The 24,161-nt window shown below is 39.5% G+C and overlaps 2 protein-coding genes across 7 annotated transcripts in view; one reads left to right on the top strand and one right to left on the bottom strand.

The window, feature by feature from the left end:
• Positions 1 to 18,826, bottom strand: part of LOC139695502 (bumetanide-sensitive sodium-(potassium)-chloride cotransporter-like) — a 233,896-nt gene extending 215,070 nt beyond the window's left edge. For all 4 annotated transcript variants that reach the window (XM_071594299.1, XM_071594297.1, XM_071594298.1 and 1 more), the window contains exon 1: positions 18,396 to 18,826. In XM_071594299.1, coding sequence (XP_071450400.1) covers positions 18,396 to 18,740 — 345 coding nt within the window. In that variant the 5' untranslated portion in view covers positions 18,741 to 18,826. The remainder of the gene's footprint in view (positions 1 to 18,395) is intronic.
• Positions 18,827 to 18,934: 108 nt separating this feature from the next.
• On the top strand, positions 18,935 to 21,357 carry Naxd (NAD(P)HX dehydratase). Of its 3 annotated transcripts, XR_011702271.1 has the most exons (3): positions 18,935 to 19,049; positions 19,651 to 20,797; positions 21,035 to 21,357. XR_011702271.1 is itself a non-coding variant. In XM_071593742.1 (2 exons), exon 2 carries the CDS (start codon positions 19,674 to 19,676, stop codon positions 20,676 to 20,678), a length of 1,005 nt encoding a protein of 334 aa, XP_071449843.1. In that variant the 5' UTR covers positions 18,935 to 19,049; positions 19,651 to 19,673; the 3' UTR covers positions 20,679 to 20,839. The 3 variants fall into 3 exon arrangements, 1 of the variants encoding a protein (XP_071449843.1); XR_011702272.1 differs by having other exon boundaries at positions 18,935 to 20,797; XM_071593742.1 differs by lacking the exon at positions 21,035 to 21,357 and having other exon boundaries at positions 19,651 to 20,839.
• Positions 21,358 to 24,161: the final 2,804 nt, after the last annotated feature.

Below are 24,161 nucleotides of genomic sequence, written 5' to 3' on the forward strand. Positions count from 1 at the left end.
TTCGAAGGAAATATGGGAGGGAGGGATCTCGAGTAGGTGTGTATTTGCAGGGGGGGAAGGCTAGGGCGTCGAAAATGATGACCGCGCGTCTGAGGTAAGGGTTCTCGTGGAGAGGGAGGGTAACAAAGACGGGGACGAAAAAGGGACGGAGCGATGGAGGAGGTGGCCAGCCGACTCTTTGGGGGACGATGATTAATGGAGCTGAATAGTAGGTGAAGTGATGTCACCGAATACGTGTGGACCCTTTTATTGCGATCAACCCCGCCCTCCTATCTCCCTACTCCCAAACCCTTCCCTCCCTCCCCCACTCCTCCTTCCCCACCCGCCACCGCACCCTCGTAACTGTTGAGCTTATAGAGCGAGAGGGGACGAGAGCGTGCGTCGCGAATTGAGGCCAAGCGCCGCGACGATGGCCACTCGGGTAGGGATTGTTATCTGGGTCGCATATTTCCAGGATTCGAATTTTGACGACGCCAGGAAAACCCCTCCCCCCAGACCCTTTGGACGCCCCCGCGACGCCCGATTGCGTCACGCGAACGGGGACGATCCCGCCCGGTGTAGCCTTCACGGTACCCTAACCCTCTCCGCGGTGATTGCCCGGCGCCCGGGACCCAACCTTCCTTATACCTCTCTCCCCCATTTATCCCACGCGGGCGTTGGATTACTACCGAAACGGCAATATAATCCTTGACCGGATATCTCGATTTTCGGCGGCGAGGGGTGAACATCGGGCACTGAGACTCAATTCGCTCGAAATTTGATTATTTCCAGACGATTTCAAATTCTCCCCCTCCATTGGTAGAGCAAATCCTCATTCTTTACTCTATCTTCCCATCTAATTCCATCCATCCCCCTTCAGATCCTCATTTCGAAGGCCTCTATCCTTTTTTTTTACGAAGGATTGGAGAGGAGAGAGAATTTGTAAAGATAAAGAAAGAAAGGTCAATTGGTTAGAGCATTGTATGAAGCCTGTTGAAGTCTGTTTTAGAGGGAATGACAGAAGGAAAGAGAGGAGAGGGGAGAATGAGATATATGGTGTTGGACATGATTGAGGTTGGGTGAAAGTATGAAGAAATTAAAAGAATGGCTCAAGACAGGAAGATATGGAGGTCAACCATGAGTGAACCTGCCAAGAGGCAGAGCAACCCAAGATGATGATGACTGGTAGAGCAGTAAAACTTGGACAGGCTAGGTTGAGAATAAAATTTTTGTTGTAGTGAAAAAATGTGAGACTGGCTTAGAAATGAGAGTCACGTATGAAAGAAATGCGTTGGAGAGAGAAAGAACGAGAACAGAATTGCCAAAAAAGATCTATGAAAAGAAGAGTAAATGATTTGAAAAGGAGTAGGTCGATCAATTCATAGAGTGTGATTTAAGTAACTGAGAAGAAAAGAAAAAAGCAAAAAAAAGCAATAATATAAGAAGTAACGAGATGGTAAATGTAGCTTCCTATGCATTGCATGGTCATGCAGTGCGGGATGTCGCCTTCTGTCGCATCAGGTGAGGCTAAAAATGTAGCGGTGGTTGGACTTGTGTCCATTCAAAAATTCCCTTGACCGGTTGACTACCGCTAGTAAAATAGAGCATAGAAATAGAAACAAGAAAATGATTCATTTGAACAAACATTTCATTTCAAACGAGGCAAATAGTAAACATCTTTAAAAATAACGTCTAATATGGTGTAAATCACATATTTCTGGCGACAGTTTGAGCTAATCTGGAAAACTTTTTATGTTAGCACCAACCTTGGCACCCAGTTGCTAAAACCAATAATGGGCTTAATGTATTTCATTCGAAGGAGGCTTATAACAAAATCAAAAACTTCATTCGCTCGTTATTACGGGAGGACTCAAGAAGAAATGAATCCTTAGGGAAAACATAGAGAACACACTTCAATCGGTTAGCCCAGCAGCCAAAACAATCACAACTTACGTTTTAAAAGGGCAGAGAACCAGTCAACATGTGGGCACAACGCTTACAGCGCGTTCTTTCGGAGAGGTTTTCAGATAGAAAATTTGACGAAGCTAATGGAGATTCCAACGAGAACCACTGAACAGGTCGGCAGACACGTTAGCCAATACTATATTAATTCGCCCACGGTGAAGACTTCGGATATTTGAAAAGGGAATTCTATAACTGAGCGGCAGATAGAGTACGCGTCTTTTCATAACATCAGATCCAATAATGAGAACTATGCAACACTTAGGTTTCCCCAGATGCTTTCCTGATGAACAAACAGAGCATTCTATATTTTCAGGCAAAAATTCTTTAACTAAAAAACCACAAAATATAATTAGGTATCATTCCATGTCGTCCGCTCACTCCCCATCATTTGCAATGTCTTTCTTGCCGCTCCAAAAGTCATTCATCAAGCAGCGCATTTATTACGGGAATGGACCATTTCCTCACATCGAAAAAGGCAACCCCGCGTATTCAAGAAACGTGAGCGAATTTTTAATTTACATCCTTTCAAACTAAACTCAAATTGACGGAGGGAGCGCCACCAGGCTGTTCTCAAGCGACGAAGACATCCCATTCCATTGTAATAGACGTGTTTACTAGTTTCTATCCCGGAGAGACGCTGAGCGGATCAAGAAATGAGAAGCTGTCCTTCCTCGGCGATATGCCAAGGAATGAGGGAACTGGGGCAGTTGGGAGCTTAATGATAAAAACCAAAGCTTTGGTTCGATCACTTGTGAAGCGGGGCGTGGCCAGGCATTTCAACGCTCGAACGAAAACATTGAGCAACTCCTTCGGTTTATTCAAATCTTACAGCCTTTCCTTCCCGTTCCAAATGCGGTGGCAGAGATTGGGATATAATTTTGGAGTGAGACTGCATTCATAGGGATCACTTTCGGAATAATCGCCTCTAAAGATGAAAGGGAGGTAGTGCTCAGAAAGAGCAGTTTTTATGCAAGACACTCGAAAGAGGAGGACGTTTGCCACAGTACGTGATGATAGTGTTTAGGCAAATCTAATGTTGCGACAAAGTGGGAAAAAGGAAATAATAGAACTTGAACCACATTGATTAAACCGAAGTCTAGATAAGTAGTGGTTGAGCTCGTAGGAAATTCACGCCTGCAGGAGGAGGAAGGGTTCAGTTCCTTTCTCTGCGCCCCCCTAGAGTTTCCCAGGTAATTCTGATACCGCAAATTACATGCATCTTGGATATAGCTGAGAGTTTCCTCAGTCGTCTCCTTAATCGAACCATAACACTTCGTTCCGCAGCCTGGCGCACTAATCACCGGTTTGTCACGTCGTTAAAACTGAGAATATTTAATCTACATGGTAACCTGAAAGCCACCGCTAGTGCGTGTGGCATGGGGTGATTCCACACCAGGATGTAGCTTCAAAATTACGCACTGCTTGAATGTCAGTACCCAATATATGTCAAAAAATTCAAATTTAAGAAATTGTCAACAATAGCTACACTATTGTAGTATCTAGGTGTAAAATACGTATCTGATCATGCTAGGAGTAAAATAAAAGACGTGAAACTTTTATTGGGCTAATAACAAGTAGCTCGTCAGTTACATTTCCCTCCATCCCACCCGACCATTGAAATTCTAATTATCCTAAATTCTCGGTGCTCATCGCTGAAATTCATGCTGTTTCCACATTAGCCGAAGAAAGTGTTCTTTGAATTTATCTGCCGAAGGAGCACAGTATTTTGGGCAGGAGTAAGTCATTTATAAGCGATCAATAAACATTAGAATAGACGAAGACAAGTGTATGAACAAATACAGATTCTCTACATCACCCTACGAATAGTTTCGCGATCACCATAATTTGGTGACCATGGAATATAAATCACACTCAAACAGAATGCCGGAGAGAATACTTTTGTTAAGCGCCCGATCAATAAACATTAGAATAGACGAAGACAAGTGTATGAACAAATACAGATTCTCTACATCACCCTACGAATAGTTTCGCGATCACCATAATTTGGTGACCATGGAATATAAATCACACTCAGACAGAATGCCGGAGAGAATACTTATGTTAAGCGCCCATTTAGCTGGATGATATCAAACGCTCTGGTGTAGGTCCAAACCACTCGTGGTTTCGTGGTAATGCTTTATATTGGCTTAAAGGTACCAGCCTATTTACGAATAATTACTAGGCTGCTATAACAGAGATCTCAAACATTGTGAATTAGTGCTGTATTGACTAACTCCAAACGACCGAGTCATTTTTTTCGCAAAAACATTTTCTAAAAAGAGGGGATGGCGTCGACCTTTATATTCAAGTCCTTGGATACCTAAATAAGAGATGACACTGAGAAATACTTTCTTATGAACCGATTAAATTAATATTTTAAAGATAGATACTGAAGACTCGTTGAGTAGAAACGTAAAGATAATAATTGGCGTAGTTGTGTTGTTCAGACATCTTGTCTGCGAGGCTGAACTCAAAGAAGGAATATAGGTTAGACAGAATATTTTTGAAATGAGGATGGTGAGTAGGTTGAAAAGCAATCAGAATAGAAAGAGAGCTTAAAAAGGGTTGGATACAGATTGAGATGAGAGGGAGTCGGCTGGAAATATTAGAGAAGGATTAAACTATGGAGGGCAATTTAGAGGTAGCGGAGGGATAAAGGATAGAAGGACGTTTGTTGAACAGCGAGGAAGGGAGAGGAAAAGAATATGTATTACGACTCGCGTGATAACGTGGAAACTCTGAAGATATGAAAAAAGAAATTTTCTTCGAAAGAAGTTCGGGGTCCTAATAGATAGATGATTAAAGAGAATCCACAATCCACCAGATGCATTGTACACAGTAAAATCATTGGGAAAAAGATAGGTTGCCTTACGTAAGATAAGTGCTGCATTAAATGATCGAGAAAGGTGAGATATTTTTCTCGGAACTCTCAAGCAATCTTGTAGATTATCGTGGAGTCTAAAAATAACCTTAATCAAAATACACAATAGGAGCTCAACTCTGTTATTTCGACGGAGAGCCTAAAAATGAGGAAGTTCGGCCTTTCGGCCGTTTACCGTTGGAGGAAGAGATTGTTTTTTTTTTAAGAATCAGCCTCTCTTCTATTTTCGTATCATTGACCCAGCCAGACTAAGAGGTTTCGCGAGGCAGCGAGTCTCAGCTGGGAACGAGCAATGCCCCATAACAATGGATGCTCATGAAGAGGGAGAATCGAGCAGCTTCAATCATTTACGCAACACTTTGTATTGATTGATCCGCGTCTAAAGGTACTGAACGCGAAACGTTTTTACAAAACCACTAAAGTGGCTAATTTACCCGATTCTGCGAGCGGACCGTGAAAGTCCTTTTCTTTAACTCCTTCACATGCGACTGCTTGTCGGAGCGCAACTCAGTAGTTTATATCCAGACTCAGCGAAGACGCTCAAACAACTGGAAATAGAATCTACATTTGTGTGTTACAACAGAATGAATAATATTATCAACGCTTTTGGATGAATGGTGGTTTGATTAGATGTAACGCATTCGGACCAAATATGCAGTTGTGAAGGTTTCGACACTCACTCTACGAGTACATGTAAGTACAGTCGGGTACTTTCCCTCATTATTATGCCTTATAAAATATTTTCAAATTGTATTTAATTCTATCTTTCTCGAGATTTATATCAAATCCTACTTCTTATCTTTTCCCAACGAGGTGACCACCGTCAAATATTTTTTATGACATTGTACCCTGAAATCCACTGTTTGGGTGTGCGGCAGGGGGTGATTACACACCAGACTACTTTGCGACTCCATCTTATGGCAAGGGTCTAAATTATGCACCATGAAACAAGTACGTGCATTTCCCAACCTTCTTAATGGTTTATGCAAGGTATCAAGTATATATAATTTGGTATAGGATTATTGATAGGTAGTTTCATCTTGTTTTCTCTTTCAAAATGTCAAGTGTCCATAATGCTACCACAAGCCCTGAAATTCCAAATACAAAACGCAAATTTCCAGCTGACCCATGCACGTACAAAGTAATTAAACATGCATATAAAAAGGTTAAATTTGCAGCCTTCTCACGCTCCTTGCTTAATTTATAAGCTATGCTTATGAGTGGGGTAAATTACCTGCTTGCTTGAGAAAATCTTCATCTGGCCACTGACTTATTCTCCCCACGTTTATGTCACAAAGAGTTTTTTCCTCATTGAAACCACGTATTGTATTTCTCAAGAAGAGCAGGAATTCAACATAAGGGGCATCAGAGTTCATTCACATACTTAGTGAAGTTCTTGACTGCACAAGCGATGAAAAGAAACTCAGGGAAGAATGCAGGCAAACTAAATAATGCAGTCAAAAATTCATGCCAGGGAGTCATTTTATTGTGCATATTTCAAACGACTATATTACTTCCAAATCGTAGTCCGCCCGCCGAAGCTATCCTTTCGGAGAACAAATATGAGGGGATCATTGAAGATATGATTTTATTTTCTTTTTTCAGGAGATTCTTAAGAAATAACTGACCTTTAGAGGCATGACTTTTTGTTTAATTCTTCCGAGAAAGCATTCACTAAATACATTTGCAACGGTCTTGTTATGTAATTCTTACGCTTTTCCTTCAAAAATTTGTTTCTTTGCTGCCTCGCTGACGGGTATTCGCGGAAAAAACACTCAAAGGATCACCACGGCACGGATAGTATCCATGCACCCACGACAACTTCCTCATAAAATGCATCACCAACATTTCGAATTTTTTTTCGGAGGTGAAGGTTCAATTAATTTATATTTCATTACGCCAGGAGGAAAAAAAAGCAAAATGTTTCAGTTCTGACAGCATCCATTTAATCTTAGCGGGTTAACTGCAGCAGAGAATCTAAATGACAACCCCCCCCCCCTCCCGAGTAAAAACCTCGCTGGGAAGCTGAGAGAAACGAGAAGATAATGAGAGGGCACGGCGGAGAAAAAACTGTTATGTTGGAGATCATGATTGCGAGGGAGACTGTTCAAAACCTCCGGAACAATGAAACACAGTTAAATTGGCTGCTGGGTCGGCAATGACTTTAGATTCGCCAATGGTAAGCGGAGTTTGCGAGTGCTTCTTAAACCGGCTGAAGAGATTTCCTGAGTAGGAGAGAGGATTGAAAAAGAGTGCGTGGTAGTCTGCGTGAAGTCGTTGAAAGATTGCACGGGGAAAGAAGAAGAAAGAGATGAGAGAGAGAGGGAAGGTCTCGTAAATGTCCCAAAGGTGCTAATCATCGCAAAGTTTCCTTCATTCCGACGATGCTCGACGAGCGGAAAAACCCGAGGCTGACTGGTCGATGTTCAATTTTGACAATCGACGGAGGGTGTGAGCTGAACATCGTCTGAGCGTCTCTAGTTAGAGATTGCTGCGTGAAAGAAAGGCTTAAAGGGGTTAGTCTTCGGGTCGCCAGACGATAACATTTATTTACGATGCGTCGGCTTGCACAACCGGATTTTCCCCCTCTCTCTGCTTGTAATTTCTTTACTTTTATTAAATATATTACATAGTACCCTGCAAGCCACCGCTAGGGTGTGTGGCATGGGGTGAATACACACCAGACTACTTCAAACCCAAAATATTTTCCCCCATAGCGCTAACGGGCAACGTTATTCTGACCCCTTACCGTTCGTGGCTAAAATGAGATCTCAAATCTATATTTTTTATTAGCACTGATCCAAAAACAGCCAAGTTATGCTTTCTAAAACGGACTATAAGCATAAAAATAACTCTAAAGACAGTTGAAAACACTCAATCCCTACTTGGAGGAAACCTAGACGGAAATCGAACCCGCAATTTCCAGGTTATCAGACGAGAACATTACACTGAATAGATATGAAACATAATTATGATACATATATTACTAGATATTTTTGCAAAGAGTCAATATTGCAAGTAGAATATAAAACAGCAAATATTTACATCGCATTACGTCCCTTGTCACACCGATACCGCAATGAAATATCACATGTTCACTGTGTGTTGCATATCGCAGTCAACACCACGAAATATCGCACGTTTCCAGGAGGAAAGGCGGTGGGTTCCTGATTGAGACCCAGCGCCCGGGGGACGAGTTTGAACGCGCGGCTGAGCCGAGGCCATAAATTAGACGGGCCGGGAAGGGGGGGTGTGTGTGGCCCCGAGGGAAGGGGGGGGGGAGAAGATGAGGGAAGAAGGGGAAAAAAAACGAAAGCAGCTCTCCGGGAGAGAAGATGCAAATCATCCGACCTCCGTCCGCCGCCGCGTCCTTAATGGGGAAACGGAAAATTTCCTCGAGTCCCACCCTCTTGTCCCTCGTGTCCTCGAGAACTTAGGGAGCCGGAGTGCGAAAGAATGAGTGGTGGCATTCTGTGGATGAAAATCCAAACGTAAAGGTGCCGTGGAGAGGTGCGAAGATTTTTCGCACGTTACCACTCTGCAAAGCTTCTCCAGTTCGCACTTTTAGCGGAGTGCTGTCGTCTCTAGTTCAAAAATACTGATATTCACCGGATAAGTCACTACGATGTACTTTCCAGAATTTCGACAGAATTCCCCTTGAATATATTTAAATCGGCAATAAATAAAGGAATAAGGACGAAATAATAATGAATTATATAACTTTTTGAAACATTTTGTACGTCATTTTATGTATTGCACGCTAGCAAACAAATTCTTTATTCGATCTCTTAAAGCCCTGTACTTTTTGGGGGGCCGATTTTAAGTGATGATTGACTGATTCGGTAAACCAGAATCATATTCGAAATTTCTAAAACTTTGCTCGAAAATGCATTCGACATACAGTGCTTAATTTACGTAAAAAGTCCTGGAGCGAGAGAACTGACAAAAGCAACAGAACTCCATGCCGAGGACTCAAATGAATGCATGTATTTCATTGGCGATAAATATAATACTTTGTTCCGTGAGAAAGGAAACCTTTATTTAGGCTACTTTGATATTAAACCAGCTCCATAGTTTTCGTGACTACCTCGCACTATATAAACGCCGCCGAGACTCGGTATATCTACCTCCTAACTTCAATTATCAGTTGAATAAGCGCTTACTAAAAAAATATTATTGGGACATATTTACTGAGAACATGTCTGGGGAAGATAATTAAATAATTGAGAAAAGTAACTTTCAGTTCGGGAGTTTCAATACTCTGCATGGCAAGTTTTCGGGGGAATTTTACCCTTCGCTTAAAACGGCAAGGGAAATCTACAGGAAAAACCTGAGCAAACACGTAGATGAATGGAAGAAACTTAATGAGAACATCTGAACGTAACACCAATTGGCCCGGGTGGGACCCCTTCGTTCAATCACCTCGGAGGAATGAGGACTGATCGATGACGGATAACTCTTTCACGTTTCGCGCATCACGCTCACCCCACGCTTGATTCCGTCTCTTCACTTTCTGTTCACGAACAATTAAAGAGGAGAGAGAAAAAAATCACGAGAGACATCTGAGAATGGCGAAAAAATTAATTTTTGAATTCTAAACAGAGGGCGAAAATTTTTCAGAGCTAGCGCCAATTCAATTTGGTCACCCCCATACACGCCAAAAATTAAATACCAATTTTAATACGTCACTTAATTGTAATTTAAATCAATTTCTCAAACATTAATCTGATTAAATGATCCATTCAGTGTGGGACATTCCTCAACTGCAGGATATGAAATTCACTTGGGTCTCAGGATTATTTAAATCAATTTTCATACAAAAGCACCAAAAATATATAATAAATACCAAAATATTAATTATTATATCCGACGCATATGAATAAGATCTAATCCGGCAATTGACAAAAACGGTGTAGTTTCTTTCCCAATATCTCCTGGTTTATAATGAGTTCAATGTAAAAAAAACTCTCCTGTATTTTTGTTGATCAAAGAACACAGTAATTTTTAAATTCACATACGGTAAATCCTACCTACTTGTCATGACCAAAAAAAAATTTAGCACCATAGCGCATATTATTGTACTGTTGATTCAATGAATATTAGCGGATGACTCCATTGATAGTTACTGTTGCGGCATCTCCCGCAGTTTCTTGGAATTTACTGTTGATTATTATTATTGGTAATCCACCGATTAAGGTAGATTTGGGATGGACACAAGCTACTAAACGGTACAGCGACAATTCCCTTGTCTCTCTAAACAAAACACCTGACATTCAACTTTATATTAGCTCCTTTGACTAACCCAATTCTTCTTCTGAAGTCCCAACTACTTTGACCATTTTGGTCCCATATATTTCCTCGATACGTAAACTTCCACCTGATCTTATTTTTTCCCTCCTATTTAAACGTTAAACTCAGACTTTATCTTCTGGAAATTTGTGGATGTACTGTTAATAATATGAAATCATCGAAACTGTTATTATATAAGTACTCGTATTTTTATAAATATGACTGGAAAATTGTATTGTGTTTTTCAAACAATATATTTTAGTACCATCACGTCACAGCCCCACGATTGATTCTAACCTCTTGATTACTATATTGTATATAAATAAGTTATTTTAAATTTCACATTGATTTCGTTAAAATTTGACAAATAGGTTCCTAAATGCCTCTAGTATGCATAGGAGTTAATCATTATTATCTTACTAGATTACTTTTACTGTATGTTAAAGGTTTATAAATAAATTACCGTCGTAATTATTTGGTGCATGTTTCTGCTCACACCCTACTCCTTGAATTTATATTGATTATATTAAAAGCGAAAAAAGACGAAATATTCCAATGGAATTTTATTTTTTATCTGGTATCCGTTCACGACCATTAATTTGGTATATACTCAACCAACATAACATTTTAACATTTTGCATTTCACGAATTCAACGAAATCGATATTTATTTTAATGGACAATTAAGTTCAAAATATTATCTCTGCTTCTTATAAATGACCATTCGATATTTTCGATATGTCATTCGTTCAAAATTACTGATAAAAAATCTGAAGTACAAACTTTATAATTCGAAATGTAGCGTTCGTTAAAGTCAGCAAAGCTCCTTGTTCCTCGACTACCGCACCAATCACCTGTGGATCCCTTGACGCCTTTCCCCGAGAGCAGATAAATTTGGACGCCGACGTTCGCCCCACCGCCTCTTCTATTCCTGTCGCCCATACCTTTCTATTGCTATTCCATTTATACTTATCTCCAAAAATCACAGAATGACCACATTAGCTCACACCCGCAATGACCACTGTCAACACCAGCAGAAAACCCATCAATCATAATTGATGAGGGTAACTGGAATGCGTGGATTTACAAGGACGGCTCGACTTTATAAAGGGAAATAAAGAGAGGGAAGAAAAGACTAGGCACTTATGATGACACAAAGTGCCTACGCAGATGTGAAAAATGGTTCAGTACAATGCGTCGCGTAAGGATTTATGTGCCAGGAAGACCTCAAAAGAACGCAGTAAGTATTAGGACCCATCAAAAATCTACAATGACCAATTGATTATACAGGAGCCTGAAAAGAATATATAATTACCTCTCTATCATAAATGGAATCCTGCCAACGCCCCGACCTCCAATATCAATTATTTTAATGCTATTTCCTGGGCATCTCTGTGAGGAACGACCAAGGATCGAGGGTAACGGGATAAAATACGGATGCCTTAGGCCATCTCCAGTTTAATTGATGTTAAGTGATTACTTTGATTGGCAAGATTAAAAATGTCTCAGGTAATCTTAACTTAAGTGTGTAAATTTCCCACTTCGAAAGGTTTGCGAGACCTGTTTTCGTGGCTACTGCAATTACTTTCCTGGGGTTCCGACCGCAGCCCAGGGAAAGAAGCTGATTGATCAGAGCCTCTTGATCAGAACTAGGTCCGACCGCGTTAGGGGTGGAAAATATTTTTTGACAAAGATAGTCTGATAAGTAATCACCCCCTGCCACACACTCTAGCGGTGGCCTGTATGGTATTATGAAATAATAATAAACCGGTCTGCCTATGCGTGAACTTGACTCACCGCGGCCCCTGGTACGATATACGATAGCTCCTCCCTGCGATTCAGGCAGTGGTCGGTGCCGGTTCATTTATTTATTTATATACCCTGCAAGCCACCGCTAGGACGAATGGCAGGGGGTGAATACACTCCAGAATAATTTTATATAAATAAATTATAAATAAAAAAATAATGGATGAAAACACAACATTTGAGAATTTATTTAAATAAATTTATCACCCATTCCCGTCGCCTGGAGACCCGAGTTCAAACTTTTTCTTTCTTCTGCCCATAACCCCCGTTCATTCTTCGCGGATCTCCAGGAAGGATCCCCCGAGAGGCCTGTTGTACTCGCCCCGAAGGTCGACGACGAGTTCGCCGCAACGATAACGATTGTTCCCGCGAGCGCATACTTGGCACACACGGGATTCGGGAGAGATGATCATCGCATGACAGGAAGGGGAATGGCTCAATGAGCCTGGAGCAGCCAGAGGAGCGTGCGACATAATTGAAAATAGTGCAGAAATTGAAACATGGCACCCAGCCAGGAACGTGGAGCGACGTAAACGCGCAGCGAAGACTGGACGATGAAAGAACTTTCAAAAGAGATGCGGCATCAACTTTGTTCCTGGGAATTAGTGGGTGAGGGTACTCGTCAAGACGACGAAATACAAATCAAACGGCACGACGGCTGCAATGTGACCTAGCGTTATTTTTTCTTAATATACCCAGCAAGCCAACTCTAGGGTGTGTGGCAGGGCTTGAATAAACACCAGAATAATTTTACCCGAACATGACCCTTCCGCGGTCGAATAATATTATTATGATCTCCTGTCGTTCGTGGTAAAAAATTACGTCTTAAACCTCTCTGTTCTACACTTAATCTCTCTAATTTTATTTACACGATCTCTTCTACCATAGTACGATGTGGGTAATAATACATTTTCAACATCAGTGCTAAAGAGGCCTCTTTCCAATTTATGCAAGAGCTTCAAATCTGTACTTTAACCTTCGCTCCCTGAGGGATTCTCAGCCTAGCTCCTCTAATATTTTGGGTACGTTACTAAGTTTATCATAACACCGGCTTAAAAATCAATCTCCAACTAGTTTACATAATTCTGTCTCGAATCAAATGTTGCCAGGTTTTGGTACGAGAACTTTGTAGAAGCAGAACGCACGTAGTAACGCTCACGTGAAGACACGGATTATTACGATCTGATCTCCCTAACCCTGATAGTCACCACTATACATAGTTGATGACAGTAGTAATTTGAATCTGGGTGCTGGCGGATTCGACTGTTGCCGATGGTTTTCCACGCGAGGACTTCCGAATGACGGATTTATCACGCTATTCCGATTCCTGCTTGAATACACTGGGGGCCGCTTGCATGGTACTACTTCACCCGTCTGAAGGGACGTTAATCTTTATGACCCTTTGGCGCCTTTCAATAAGAGAACATTTGTGACGACGCCTGACCTCTCTTAATCCTTACTCCGCTCCCCAAATCCCTATCCCCCCCTACCCCCCCTCCCCAAATACCAGTCTATCCGCACAGCCGAAAATGCCCTTGGCTTTCACTCGCCTCCTCTAATTAGCAAAAGCTAACCGATTTTGTGGATTATGTATTTAATGGAGTTATGTCATCTACTAAACCGTAAGAATGAATCTTTTACCGTGCGAGGAAATAGTGCTTCGAATAGACTCACTTTTTCGCGGCTTTCTTAAGTTATTTTGTTTCAACAACGCCATCATCAACGAACCAATTCCCGGGGACAACCAAATGCGAATGCGAAATATTTGTTTTAACTTGTACATCGAAAGGAAAAACGATACTAAAAATATATTTATAATAAAACCATTAACGTCTTGAAATCATATCTGAACGACGCTTGAATCCATCTATGAGAGGATTGATCTGAGAAGAAATTTTAAGAGCTGAATTTGTTATTTTCGCTGGCCAAAGTATTTGCCTGAAAACCCAAAAGTCGTTTGACCGAATCTCGCCCAGGGCACCCATAAAATATAGCCTTGTAATAGTTTAGCTGGAAACATTCGGAGATCGAAATGGCCTTGATCGTAACAATATCGCAAAACCTCAATTCCACAATTTTGGAGAAATTTAACCACGCATTCAAAAAGTCTCCTTACATACGTGCGAGCATTTCCTACTTCTTGCGAGTGGTTGCTGTGCATGCTAAAATGCATTTAAGTTGAACTATAAAAAGCGAAGGAACAAAGAAATTATATCATGATGACGAGAAATAGCTTAGAGGAGACCTGGATAGGTCATTATAAACTTAGATTAATATTGTTTTTGGTAAGTAGCGAATACGACATTTAGAGAATTTGAATAGCTTATGTTCGGTAGTCCTTCACAACTTTTTGCCAATTCATTTTGTTACATATTAACTCTGTTTTAACTTTAAACTAATGTTTTTTATCATAGCTGGTTAAATTCAAAATAACTTACCCCGTAAGTTGGAATAAGTCGTCAATGAATCAAGGCAAGTTATTGTTATCGTAAATATTAATAATTTTAACACATACATCTTGGAATCGAAATGAAGAAAATGAAAAGAGAACATATTTAAGAAAGTATTGTTCGAGCAGCACTGTAAATGAAACCGTATGACTATACATTACAAAATCAAAAATATTGCCATTTTTTTAAATGGTAATACAAACAAATTCCAATGGAATAGGAATAGGGTATTATGGAAAAAATCTCTTAATTGCTGCAAGTCTCAATAAACAACACCAAATCAGAACATTACATTCACGAAAACCAGCCATCTGAAAAGCACAAGCCATGTAAGTTGTTAACTGTAACAAACTAATCCCGAATGTAGTGTAACAACCTCGGAACACAATTTAAAATACCATTCGGAAATCACGCTTAGGACGAAATCAATGATTGAATCAAAATAAAAAGGCAGCTAGTCGTTACCCTGGTGAAGTAACGAATAAACAATACATTGATTCGTATTTCCAAAAAATGGTTTTGAACAATGTGGAGGTCATTCAATTTTGCCACACGGAAACAGAAAAACCTGAATAAAAACCGTTAATTTAAATTTCTTTCAGCACTATTAGTTATAATGAATATTAAGACGCTAACCACGTGCTTGGAATATACTGCTCCAGCAGACACATTTAAACAGAGTACAACTCAACAATCTACCCCTTGTAACAACCCACACCCGTTTCCCTATACATGGTCTCTCACCAGCGAATTGAGAAAATAAGATCCAGCTTTCACACTCTGGCATGTTCACAAATATTTTGAAGCTTTTCAATTGACTGAGCATAGTCTCTCTTATAGATTCGTCCTTATTTTCCCAACTTAATAACGAAATGTTATTCAACCACATCAAAACCGAGTCTTTCAACGGAATATCCCATGATGCTCGAATGTCCAATCCTTTGTGTTTCACACCCTGACCAAAATAAGCAGCTTTAATTTCTCAGTTCATAACTTATTTATTTATTTATGTACCCTGAAACCACCACCAGGGTGTTTGGCAGGGGGTGAATACACACCAGACTAATTTTACCCGAATATGACCCTACCGCGGTTGGACAATATTATTATGAATTATGAATTATGAATTACCTTCGGGGAAAAAATGACATTTTAAATCTATCTGTTCTACACTTAGTCTCTCTAATTTTATCGACATGATCTCTCCTACCGTAGCACGATGGGAGTAATAATACATTTTCAACATCACTGTTAATGAAAAACCCCTTCCAACTTATGCAAGAGCTTCAATCTGTAATTTAACCTTCGCTCCGTTAGGGATTCCCAGCCTAGCTGCTCTAATATTTTGGGTACGCCACTAATTTTATCATTAAAATGCATTATTATTGGCAAAACAGGAAGCTATGAATGCGAAAAGGCAAGAAATGAAGAAATATCCAGTGAAACACCGGAAATAAAATTTGATTGTTCACCAGTAGTTGAAGAAAGTAGCTCTTAAATTGTAAAAAAAAGAGTAATTCACAATTATTAAGCGAATGAAGTTAACAACTGGTCTTCCGAAGAATGTCTCCTTCTTGCAAGATATTTTTTCTATTCGTCATTGTACCTGTGCAATGCATTTCCGGGAAAGCATCAATCAAGCAGGATCCTCCTTCCCGCGATTCACCTGATCCGTTTCATGAGAGGACATTGTGAGAAAAACTGGCGGATGTTGACTGAATTTTTTTCCCTTTGGGAAACGTGAAGGGCGTGTTAAATACCTTTCCGTCAATTAGCGGCATCTGCGCCGTGCACGGGACAATTCTTCGAACGGTTACTTTCAGAAGTAAACCCTTATCATCACAACTCCCTATTTCTATTGAAAAAATATTCAAGCCTTGAAATAGTGTGCGACAAGTATGCTTCAGAACACAGATTCGTCGAATGATAATCCGGTGCTCTCTATATACACTTCCCCTTTATTCAAAGAGATTTTGGTTCAAACACCCTGCCACACACCCTAACGGTGGCACGCAGGGTACAAAATAAATAAAAAAATAAAGGAACCAGTTTGGTGAAATTTAAAACATAGTAAAAAATAATTGAAAAGTAATTTCAAAGCACACCGTTAGTTGAACAATATATGCTGATGGACAGAGGAACTTATTCGATAGTTTCACGTTCATCTTCGAGAAAGAATTTTGCGCATTATTTTTCGGTCCATAGGAGTAGCTCGTTAGATAGCATTCTATAGTCATCCTACTTTCACCATGAAATAAATGCCTCACAGAACGACAAAAATATCATTTATATTTGGTTACGAAACCACTGGCATGAGGATGAAGAATTTAAAGTTCCAATAGTATTACATTATTTAAGAAAGCAAACTTCGTGTTTCATTCAAAATTCTGCAACCCTCAGCGGTAATCTTAAGAGGGGTGACATGATTCTCAGCCTTAGAAGTCAACTTGATGAAAATTCGAAGTCACGATTTGTAACACTTCACTGAATGAGGTCCTTAAATTTCGAGAACATGAAACGGAACTTATACAGATTTCGAGCGAAAAATAACACATATCGTGATTCCAGAAATATCTTAATTTTTCATTTCATCGACACGTAAAACTTTACAAAAGATCGTAACACGCAAGAAGCACAAAGTTTCTGATCGATGTTATTAGTAAATATTATGTTTTGCTGCCGATGATGAAAAAAACGCACTGAGCACACCCTAATTTGGATAGATCAATTTCAACTTCACGTAAATCTTAACTCCTTTATTTCATGAGAATTTAAAAAGGATTGAAGAGAACGCACGTTTTAGTAGCCCTTGGTTATCCTTTAGATAACGAAGGGCTAAAAAATACACCACGTGCATAAATATAGTTCAAAAAGACTAATATCTGTTGGCAACTTTGATGACACTTTATACATATTCATCCGTATTTGAGGATATAATAGACTTTCTTGGGATAAAAATTCTTAGGGCAAATTACGCTATATTAACAATTTTCTAATAGGCGATAGGAAAAGATTGACGGTAGAATACAAGTTAAAATAAAAACAGGGAAATTTGTGCAATCTTTTCACACAGGAAACGAGACTATGACATTGAACTCTTGAAAGCCGGTCCCTTCTATCCTTCCTCAAGTGAAAAGACTCCGGGAGATACAACACGTCTCTGGAAGAAATTCAGCCCATAGAGGCAGGTTGCCTGCCGCATCCTAGAATAGGACAACAGTACGATGGAAGTGGTGCATGTGAGATTTCAAGTTATGTCGCGTGGTATTTTCGTCGTGATTTCCAGGTTGCGCTTTGGGATTCAGGAAAGCAGTTTCAGCGTAAGTAAAAGTCAACGGGAACTAATCAGCATATTCATTTCGTTGGTCAAACAGATATTCCACCATACATTTTTTTAGGGCTGAATGGAAAGTAGGTGCCGGGAACGGGACTTATCATTTGATATAAGGCGGGAGGTTTAAAATTAAAGAAAGCAAAGGCGTTTGCCATCTACACTGGAATCCGAAAAAATTCAACCGCTATGTTTTACTAGTTGTGAAAATATAAGCAAATTATTCCGTGAGTTTCGATAAAAACGTTTCTGGATTTAAACGAACATTAACAATTAATATAATACATTTGAAGATCTAACGAATCCATATTGAATCATTTGCACGTTGACGAGTCTGCCACAGATGAGAACCTGCCCTGAAACCGAAAACGTAACTTAGAAGCCGGCGTCACATGCGCACTCTTGTAAATGTTTTGTTTAAAAGTCTTTCCGAATGTCACCTAAGCGTAACATTGAAAGTTCATGATTTATCCCTCAAATAGTACATTCAGAAGCATTTCGCACAAAAAAGTAGCACGCTTTTATTTCTACAAGTTGTTTACATGATTCCATTGGATATTACCAAAGTCGTTAACTCTTTTTATACCATTGTTATACTTAGGCACCGAGTGAAGAAAATACACACGCTGAGTGTAGAAAACACACGAAAACATCTCAGATATGATAACATTTGGACACCAAAAACATTCACATACCTTTTCATGGAACACAGCTTCATGCAGTTCATCCAAAGTCGGACGGTGGGCATGGACCGATTGGAGATCTCTGTAGTTCTCAGCCCTGGGAAGTGCTTCCCTTGTCAGTTGTCCTAAGCTTTTGGCATAGCGAGTATCATACACGTATGTATTGTACTGCTGCTGCGCCGACAGCACGGTGTCTCCTGCGGGGACAGATCCGTTATTCTCCTTGTCACCTGCATCAGCCTCGTTGTCTCCTACTTTTGCCACTTGAAAACGACCCGAGCTGTTTCTTGAGTCAATTAACAAATCCTGAAGTTCATGAGGATCCCCCGAGTTGCGATTACTGTTGCCACTCGGCATTTTGACGAAAATCGGGACCGTTACCCTCTTATTCGAAATCACTAACGTCGATGGTCACGGAACATGTAACTTCGGGCCAAACATCGCGCGGCAAGGTTTTATATGTGTGTTCTACACAGAGTGCAGCACTCTCCATTCACGAAGTTCAGAAAGTAGACGAAGAGAGCGCGTCATTTATTTCACGTCAAGAACAACAGATGGCCGCGTTATCAGCAGCAGACGGCGCAAGTCATCGAATCTTTGTATGCTCGGAGTACGACTTATACATTTCTATTTGTCGAGAAAAGGAGTCCAGTTAAATAACTAGTGGTCGGTAGTATTCTTTTTAGAATCAAATTTTATTTATTCTATCGTAAAGATTACAATTTATATTTATTTACGTAGCAAATACAGTATTGGCCGTAATATCCATATCTATAAGTCCAATGATTAACTTCGGTATTCCCGTTTTCAAATGTTTACCAGTCATCAATTAATCCTGAAGAGAACGTATTTACATCCTAAAATCATCAGTAATAACGATCAGTTCCTATTTATGTTGTGGTAATTGAACGTTTAGTTTTATATATATGAATGTCATAGCGGTAAACGCTGAGGGTGAATATTCCAATGATTTAGTAGTAAAATACGGCAAATTGTAATTTCGAAAATCATAATATTAATGTAAACTAGTGCAAATATCATTTTTGCGGAATAATTAAGTGCGATTAGAAATGGTATGGCTCACTCTTCCACATTAATGCATTATAGGACATTGATGCGTCTCTCAATAATTTTGAGTTGTGAACAGAGAGTGTAAATATTATTTCCTTTTAGACAAAGGAAAGGTTATGTTATATCTTCGGAAGAAGTAAAACCAGTTAGCTGATTTTTCTAAGGCACTGTTTGAAACTATTGGTTTTTGTTGCAGAAAAAGGCTATATGCAATTTTAGATGATAATTCCAACTAGTCGCCAGCGAACTGGACAGCTACTACTCAGAGCCCTCATGGCATCGTCAAATTTGAAGCATTCAAGTGCTACCGGCAAGGATGCTGCCAAAGTAGAGGAAAAGCCACAGGTATGGCTGAAGCAGTTACATGAGTGCATGCCCTCCTTGACCGCATCTCTTCACAAAGGCCAGTCGGGAAGGATAGGAATAGTTGGTGGTTGTGATGAGTATACTGGTGCACCATATTATTCGTCAATGACAGCTCTCCGTTGTGGTGCCGATCTGGTACACATATTTTGCACACCCTCTGCCGCTCCTGTCCTCAAATCCTATGGCCCAGAAGCCATCGTTCATGGTATTTTAAAAGGAGGGTCCGTTGAAAAAGAAGCTCGTGAATGGCTTTCTCGTCTTCACTGCCTCGTTCTGGGCCCTGGGATGGGTCGTGACCCGGAAGTGCTAGAATCAGCAGTTTCTATCGTCAAAACGGCGAAAGACTTGTCTCTCCCCCTGGTTGTAGATGCCGATGGCCTGTGGCTTGCTCTAAAACATCCACATCTTATGGCTTCCTGGCCCAATGGGAAAATAGTGTTCACGCCTAATGTTATGGAATTTTCTCGCCTAGCTTCAATGTTTGAGGTGGAGACTGTTGAAGAATTAGCCAAGTCATTCAGCGGAACTGTCCTGCTGAAGGGTAAAATTGACTACATAGCTTCGCCAAAGGGTGGAGTTATCGTATGTGGTACCGGTGGTAGTGGAAGACGGTGTGGTGGGCAGGGAGATGTGCTCTCTGGTGCCCTTGGTGTATTCCTCAACTGGGCTTGTCAGTGGGAACATAGTGAAAACAGTGCCCCCTTTGGTGATCCTACCTTGCTGGCTGCTTATGGTGCTTGTAGGTTGGTCAGAGAATGCAACATGCTTTCCTTCCAGAAGAACAAAAGAAGTACATTGACCATGGATATGCTGTCTGAAATTCACCACTCCTTTGCGATTCTTTTTGAAGGAGAGTGATTATGACTTCACTCTGAACTGCAAAGTCCTGTTGAACGTGCCTGACATGCCCCTGGAAGAGTTATTTTCATTGATTTCAAAATAATATTGGTTAAGAAATGAGAATGTTTTCCTCAAGGGTAAATATACACTTTATAAATAGTAATAAACTTTTTCTTACATTTTTATTGGATCATATTGTAATGAGTATTACATTAAATGATTTTTGTGCAAGATTTGTCTTAAAAGTTCTTTTGACTACAACAATATATTATATGTCATGTATTATTACCTTTTGTGGCCTTGCTCCCAAAATAATTCTAAACACCTTCAATAACTGTGATCAGTGTGAAATGCCTTGTTCATATATATTTCAGGTTAATGGAGCATTATCTGCAGCAGAAATGAGTTTTTAGCATCCCATCCAACAAGATATTAATCCTGAGAGGTCTTGAAAGTAGCCACCTAATGTACACATGTCACTCAAAATGCCAAACAGGAAAGATAACATTGGCTTGCTGTTTTCAGATTTAAATGAAATTACATGACAATTTTTTCTTTGAGTTGAAAATCATTTTTGCACCCTGAAACCCAGTTTCCTCCCATCTTCCCTCCATGCCCAGAGAATTTTCAATTGGGGATAGTGATGCCTTGTCTTTAGGTCTGGATAAAGAATGCAATTCTTGCTTTCAGTCATTGTGGTTATTTTGTCAATATGGTGTCTCTGATGGAACTGGCGTTTGGATGTATAACAATATACACACCCTCAATGTTATCACTGCAGAAAACAACATAAATGCCCAACTATTTCCTTTGGGTTAAAATGCCATTGTTTGAAGGCAACTTTATGTCATCCTTTACACATTGCTTAAACTGGGTGATCCCACTAATTTGCAAGTCCTTGGCAGCCCTCGAGTGAATATAATGTAGGGTTACTGTATATAAATTTGTGTATATTGTTTTGAAATACCAATTATTGTCAGTCATTTATTTTTTAGTATAAAATATTTGATTCCATAATTTATTGTGCAGTTATGATAGTTCTGTATATTATTTGAATATATTGATTCAAGTACCAATATTCTTTCCTTCATGAACACTGCTTTAAAGGAAAAACAATTTTATCATTCTAATGACTAATCCCAAAGTTTTATGCTATTAACATGTTTACAGATTAATTTCGCTGAGCTTTCGCTATCTCAAATATTCATCAAGTGAGCATGTAATATGCTCAAATGAGTTAGTTCTCTATACATTTAATAATGAGAAATGTTGTGTATAAAAAATTTGCCAGTAGAATAGGCCAATAAGGAAGATAGCTCGGTGATGTCAAATTCCCCAGCCCTGGTTAATATACAGGGTGGTTGGATAGCAATGCTGAAGAGTTTCATGTTTGTCAACTTAACAACTGCTTTTGTGGTAATATAGTGTTGTCAAATGAAGGAATTAAAAAAGTGAAGATGAGGTTTTTTCACCTACTTAATAGAATTGTATCAATTAAAACTTAGAACTTCCTAAACTAGTCAAAACAAGCTTAGCTTCTATTTTGATCCTGGTGGACCAATTTTCAGGTCTCTATGTAATATGTATTATAATATTCTTTTCTCTCCTAAGACTTCATTATCCCATGCTGCCAGTCTTGGCATTAAAAAGACAGAGTTACTGCTGTTTTTGCCTTTTCAAGCTTTCCATAATTTGTGATATCACCCAGATAAGCTCAGGATTTTGGAAAACCCTCTTCGTTTATTTGCAGCCTTCTTCTTTCCCTCCAGTTGGCTCTGCCATCCAAGCAGTCCACCCTTTCTCCGCCCTAGAACTCTTCCTTTATATGATGGGTAATACCTTTGCTTTGGATTTTTTGCGTCATTTTCTCTTGCCTATTTTGCAAAAATCCAAACTGGTCGTGGTAATTTTTTGTAAATATCCTGTGGCATATAATATTTTTTTGGAACTCTTGGGAAATATGAGATAAAATTATGTAAAATATTAAATAGTGCCTTACTTTCAAGAATTTCGTTGTTAGGATGAAAAGTATACTGGCCTCACATTACTAATAAGTATAATTGAATACCAGCCTCTCCCTAAAAGTAATCAATCATTTAATATGATGAAATTTTCTTCTTTTCACCTTAGTTCCATTATCACCAATTCCCAAGTACAAGATACAGTTTAAGTCCCCACTAGCAATGGTTCCCATTAACAAGTAAAGGATTAGCATATTTTAGAACACGTTGCATTTAGTGTTCAGAAAGTAAATAGTAACCAATAAAAATGAGATACATGATACATATTTGGCAAGAAATAGTTGTTTTCATAATAATTATAGATTTAAACATGTTAACAGTAATGTTTGGTATGGGGTATTTATGTGATAAAACATGCACACAGTCATCAACTTGAAGGTCAGTTTGGTAAGTGGTGGTAAAGACCAACCAATGTTAAACCCAATAACATGTGGTATTCCCAAACCAGGGTAGGGGGTCAGTTCCTTTCCTTGTGTCACTTATTGTTTCCCAAGAAGATCTGCTACCCAAAAAAATCAGCTTGGGTGAAGCTGAGGAGCCCAGAGAGGCATGCCTGGGAAACACAACTCAGGCCATCTGGTCAGCAGTCCAACAATCTACTCATGGACCACTGCATCCATCCAGTCAAGTGATATGTGTATTCTATAAAAAGTATTTCAAAATTTCATTTGCAGTTACAATTAAACGTTTTTAAAAAAATACACGAAATACATGATGAACTTAGATACTCAATACATGATACTTAGATACTAGAACTAAGGTTAACAAAGATAGAGAGAGGTTCAACTTGAAAATTATTCTTCAAAAATGAAGCGAATTATTTCCAGGGCTGAAATATCCCTATGGAATAGTTGGCATTTCATAGAATAGTGCCCACTCTTATTTCCCCAAGCCCCTCTCTAAAAGAGTTTGCATGCCACCTTCCTTCAACTCAACTTCTGAAGAAATCATTTCCTAATCCATCATTTACATTGAGTGAAAAAGATATTTATTGTTTTTATTAGGGTAAATGTTAATTAAATATTCCTCTGAAAATAGTTAAAGTAGTGTTGTATGGCCAAATCATTGAACCTAAAGGACCAAAGGTGAATTGCCTCTTGGCCTTAAAATTGTGTGATGGGCATTGCAAATATTTGATTAAAATGCATGATCATGTCATATTTTCCTGTATTAGGAGTCAGGCCTATAAAAGGAAGACTGTTGCATTACATCCCGCTGTTGTGAACAATGTAAACTTAAAACATGTAAAATAAAATGAAAAAGTGCTAGTCATGGTGGGAGACCAGAGAAGATTTATGGAAGAAATTAAAATGAGGGAGGGAAGGTGAATGCAGAACTTTTTTTATTGGTGATGACCTGTTGAAGACTGAAGGAGGGGAGATCATTGGGCTACATGGAAGAATTAGGAATAGCATTGGCATGTTGGACTGAGTGATGGAAGGAAAGAAGTGCAAATAGAGAATTAAAGATGGATTTATTG

This window comes from Hetaerina americana, unplaced genomic scaffold, assembly GCF_022747635.1.
Source record: "Hetaerina americana unplaced genomic scaffold, ioHetAmer1.1.p SCAF_6, whole genome shotgun sequence".
In the NCBI taxonomy this organism is placed as follows: Eukaryota; Metazoa; Arthropoda; class Insecta; order Odonata; family Calopterygidae; genus Hetaerina; species Hetaerina americana.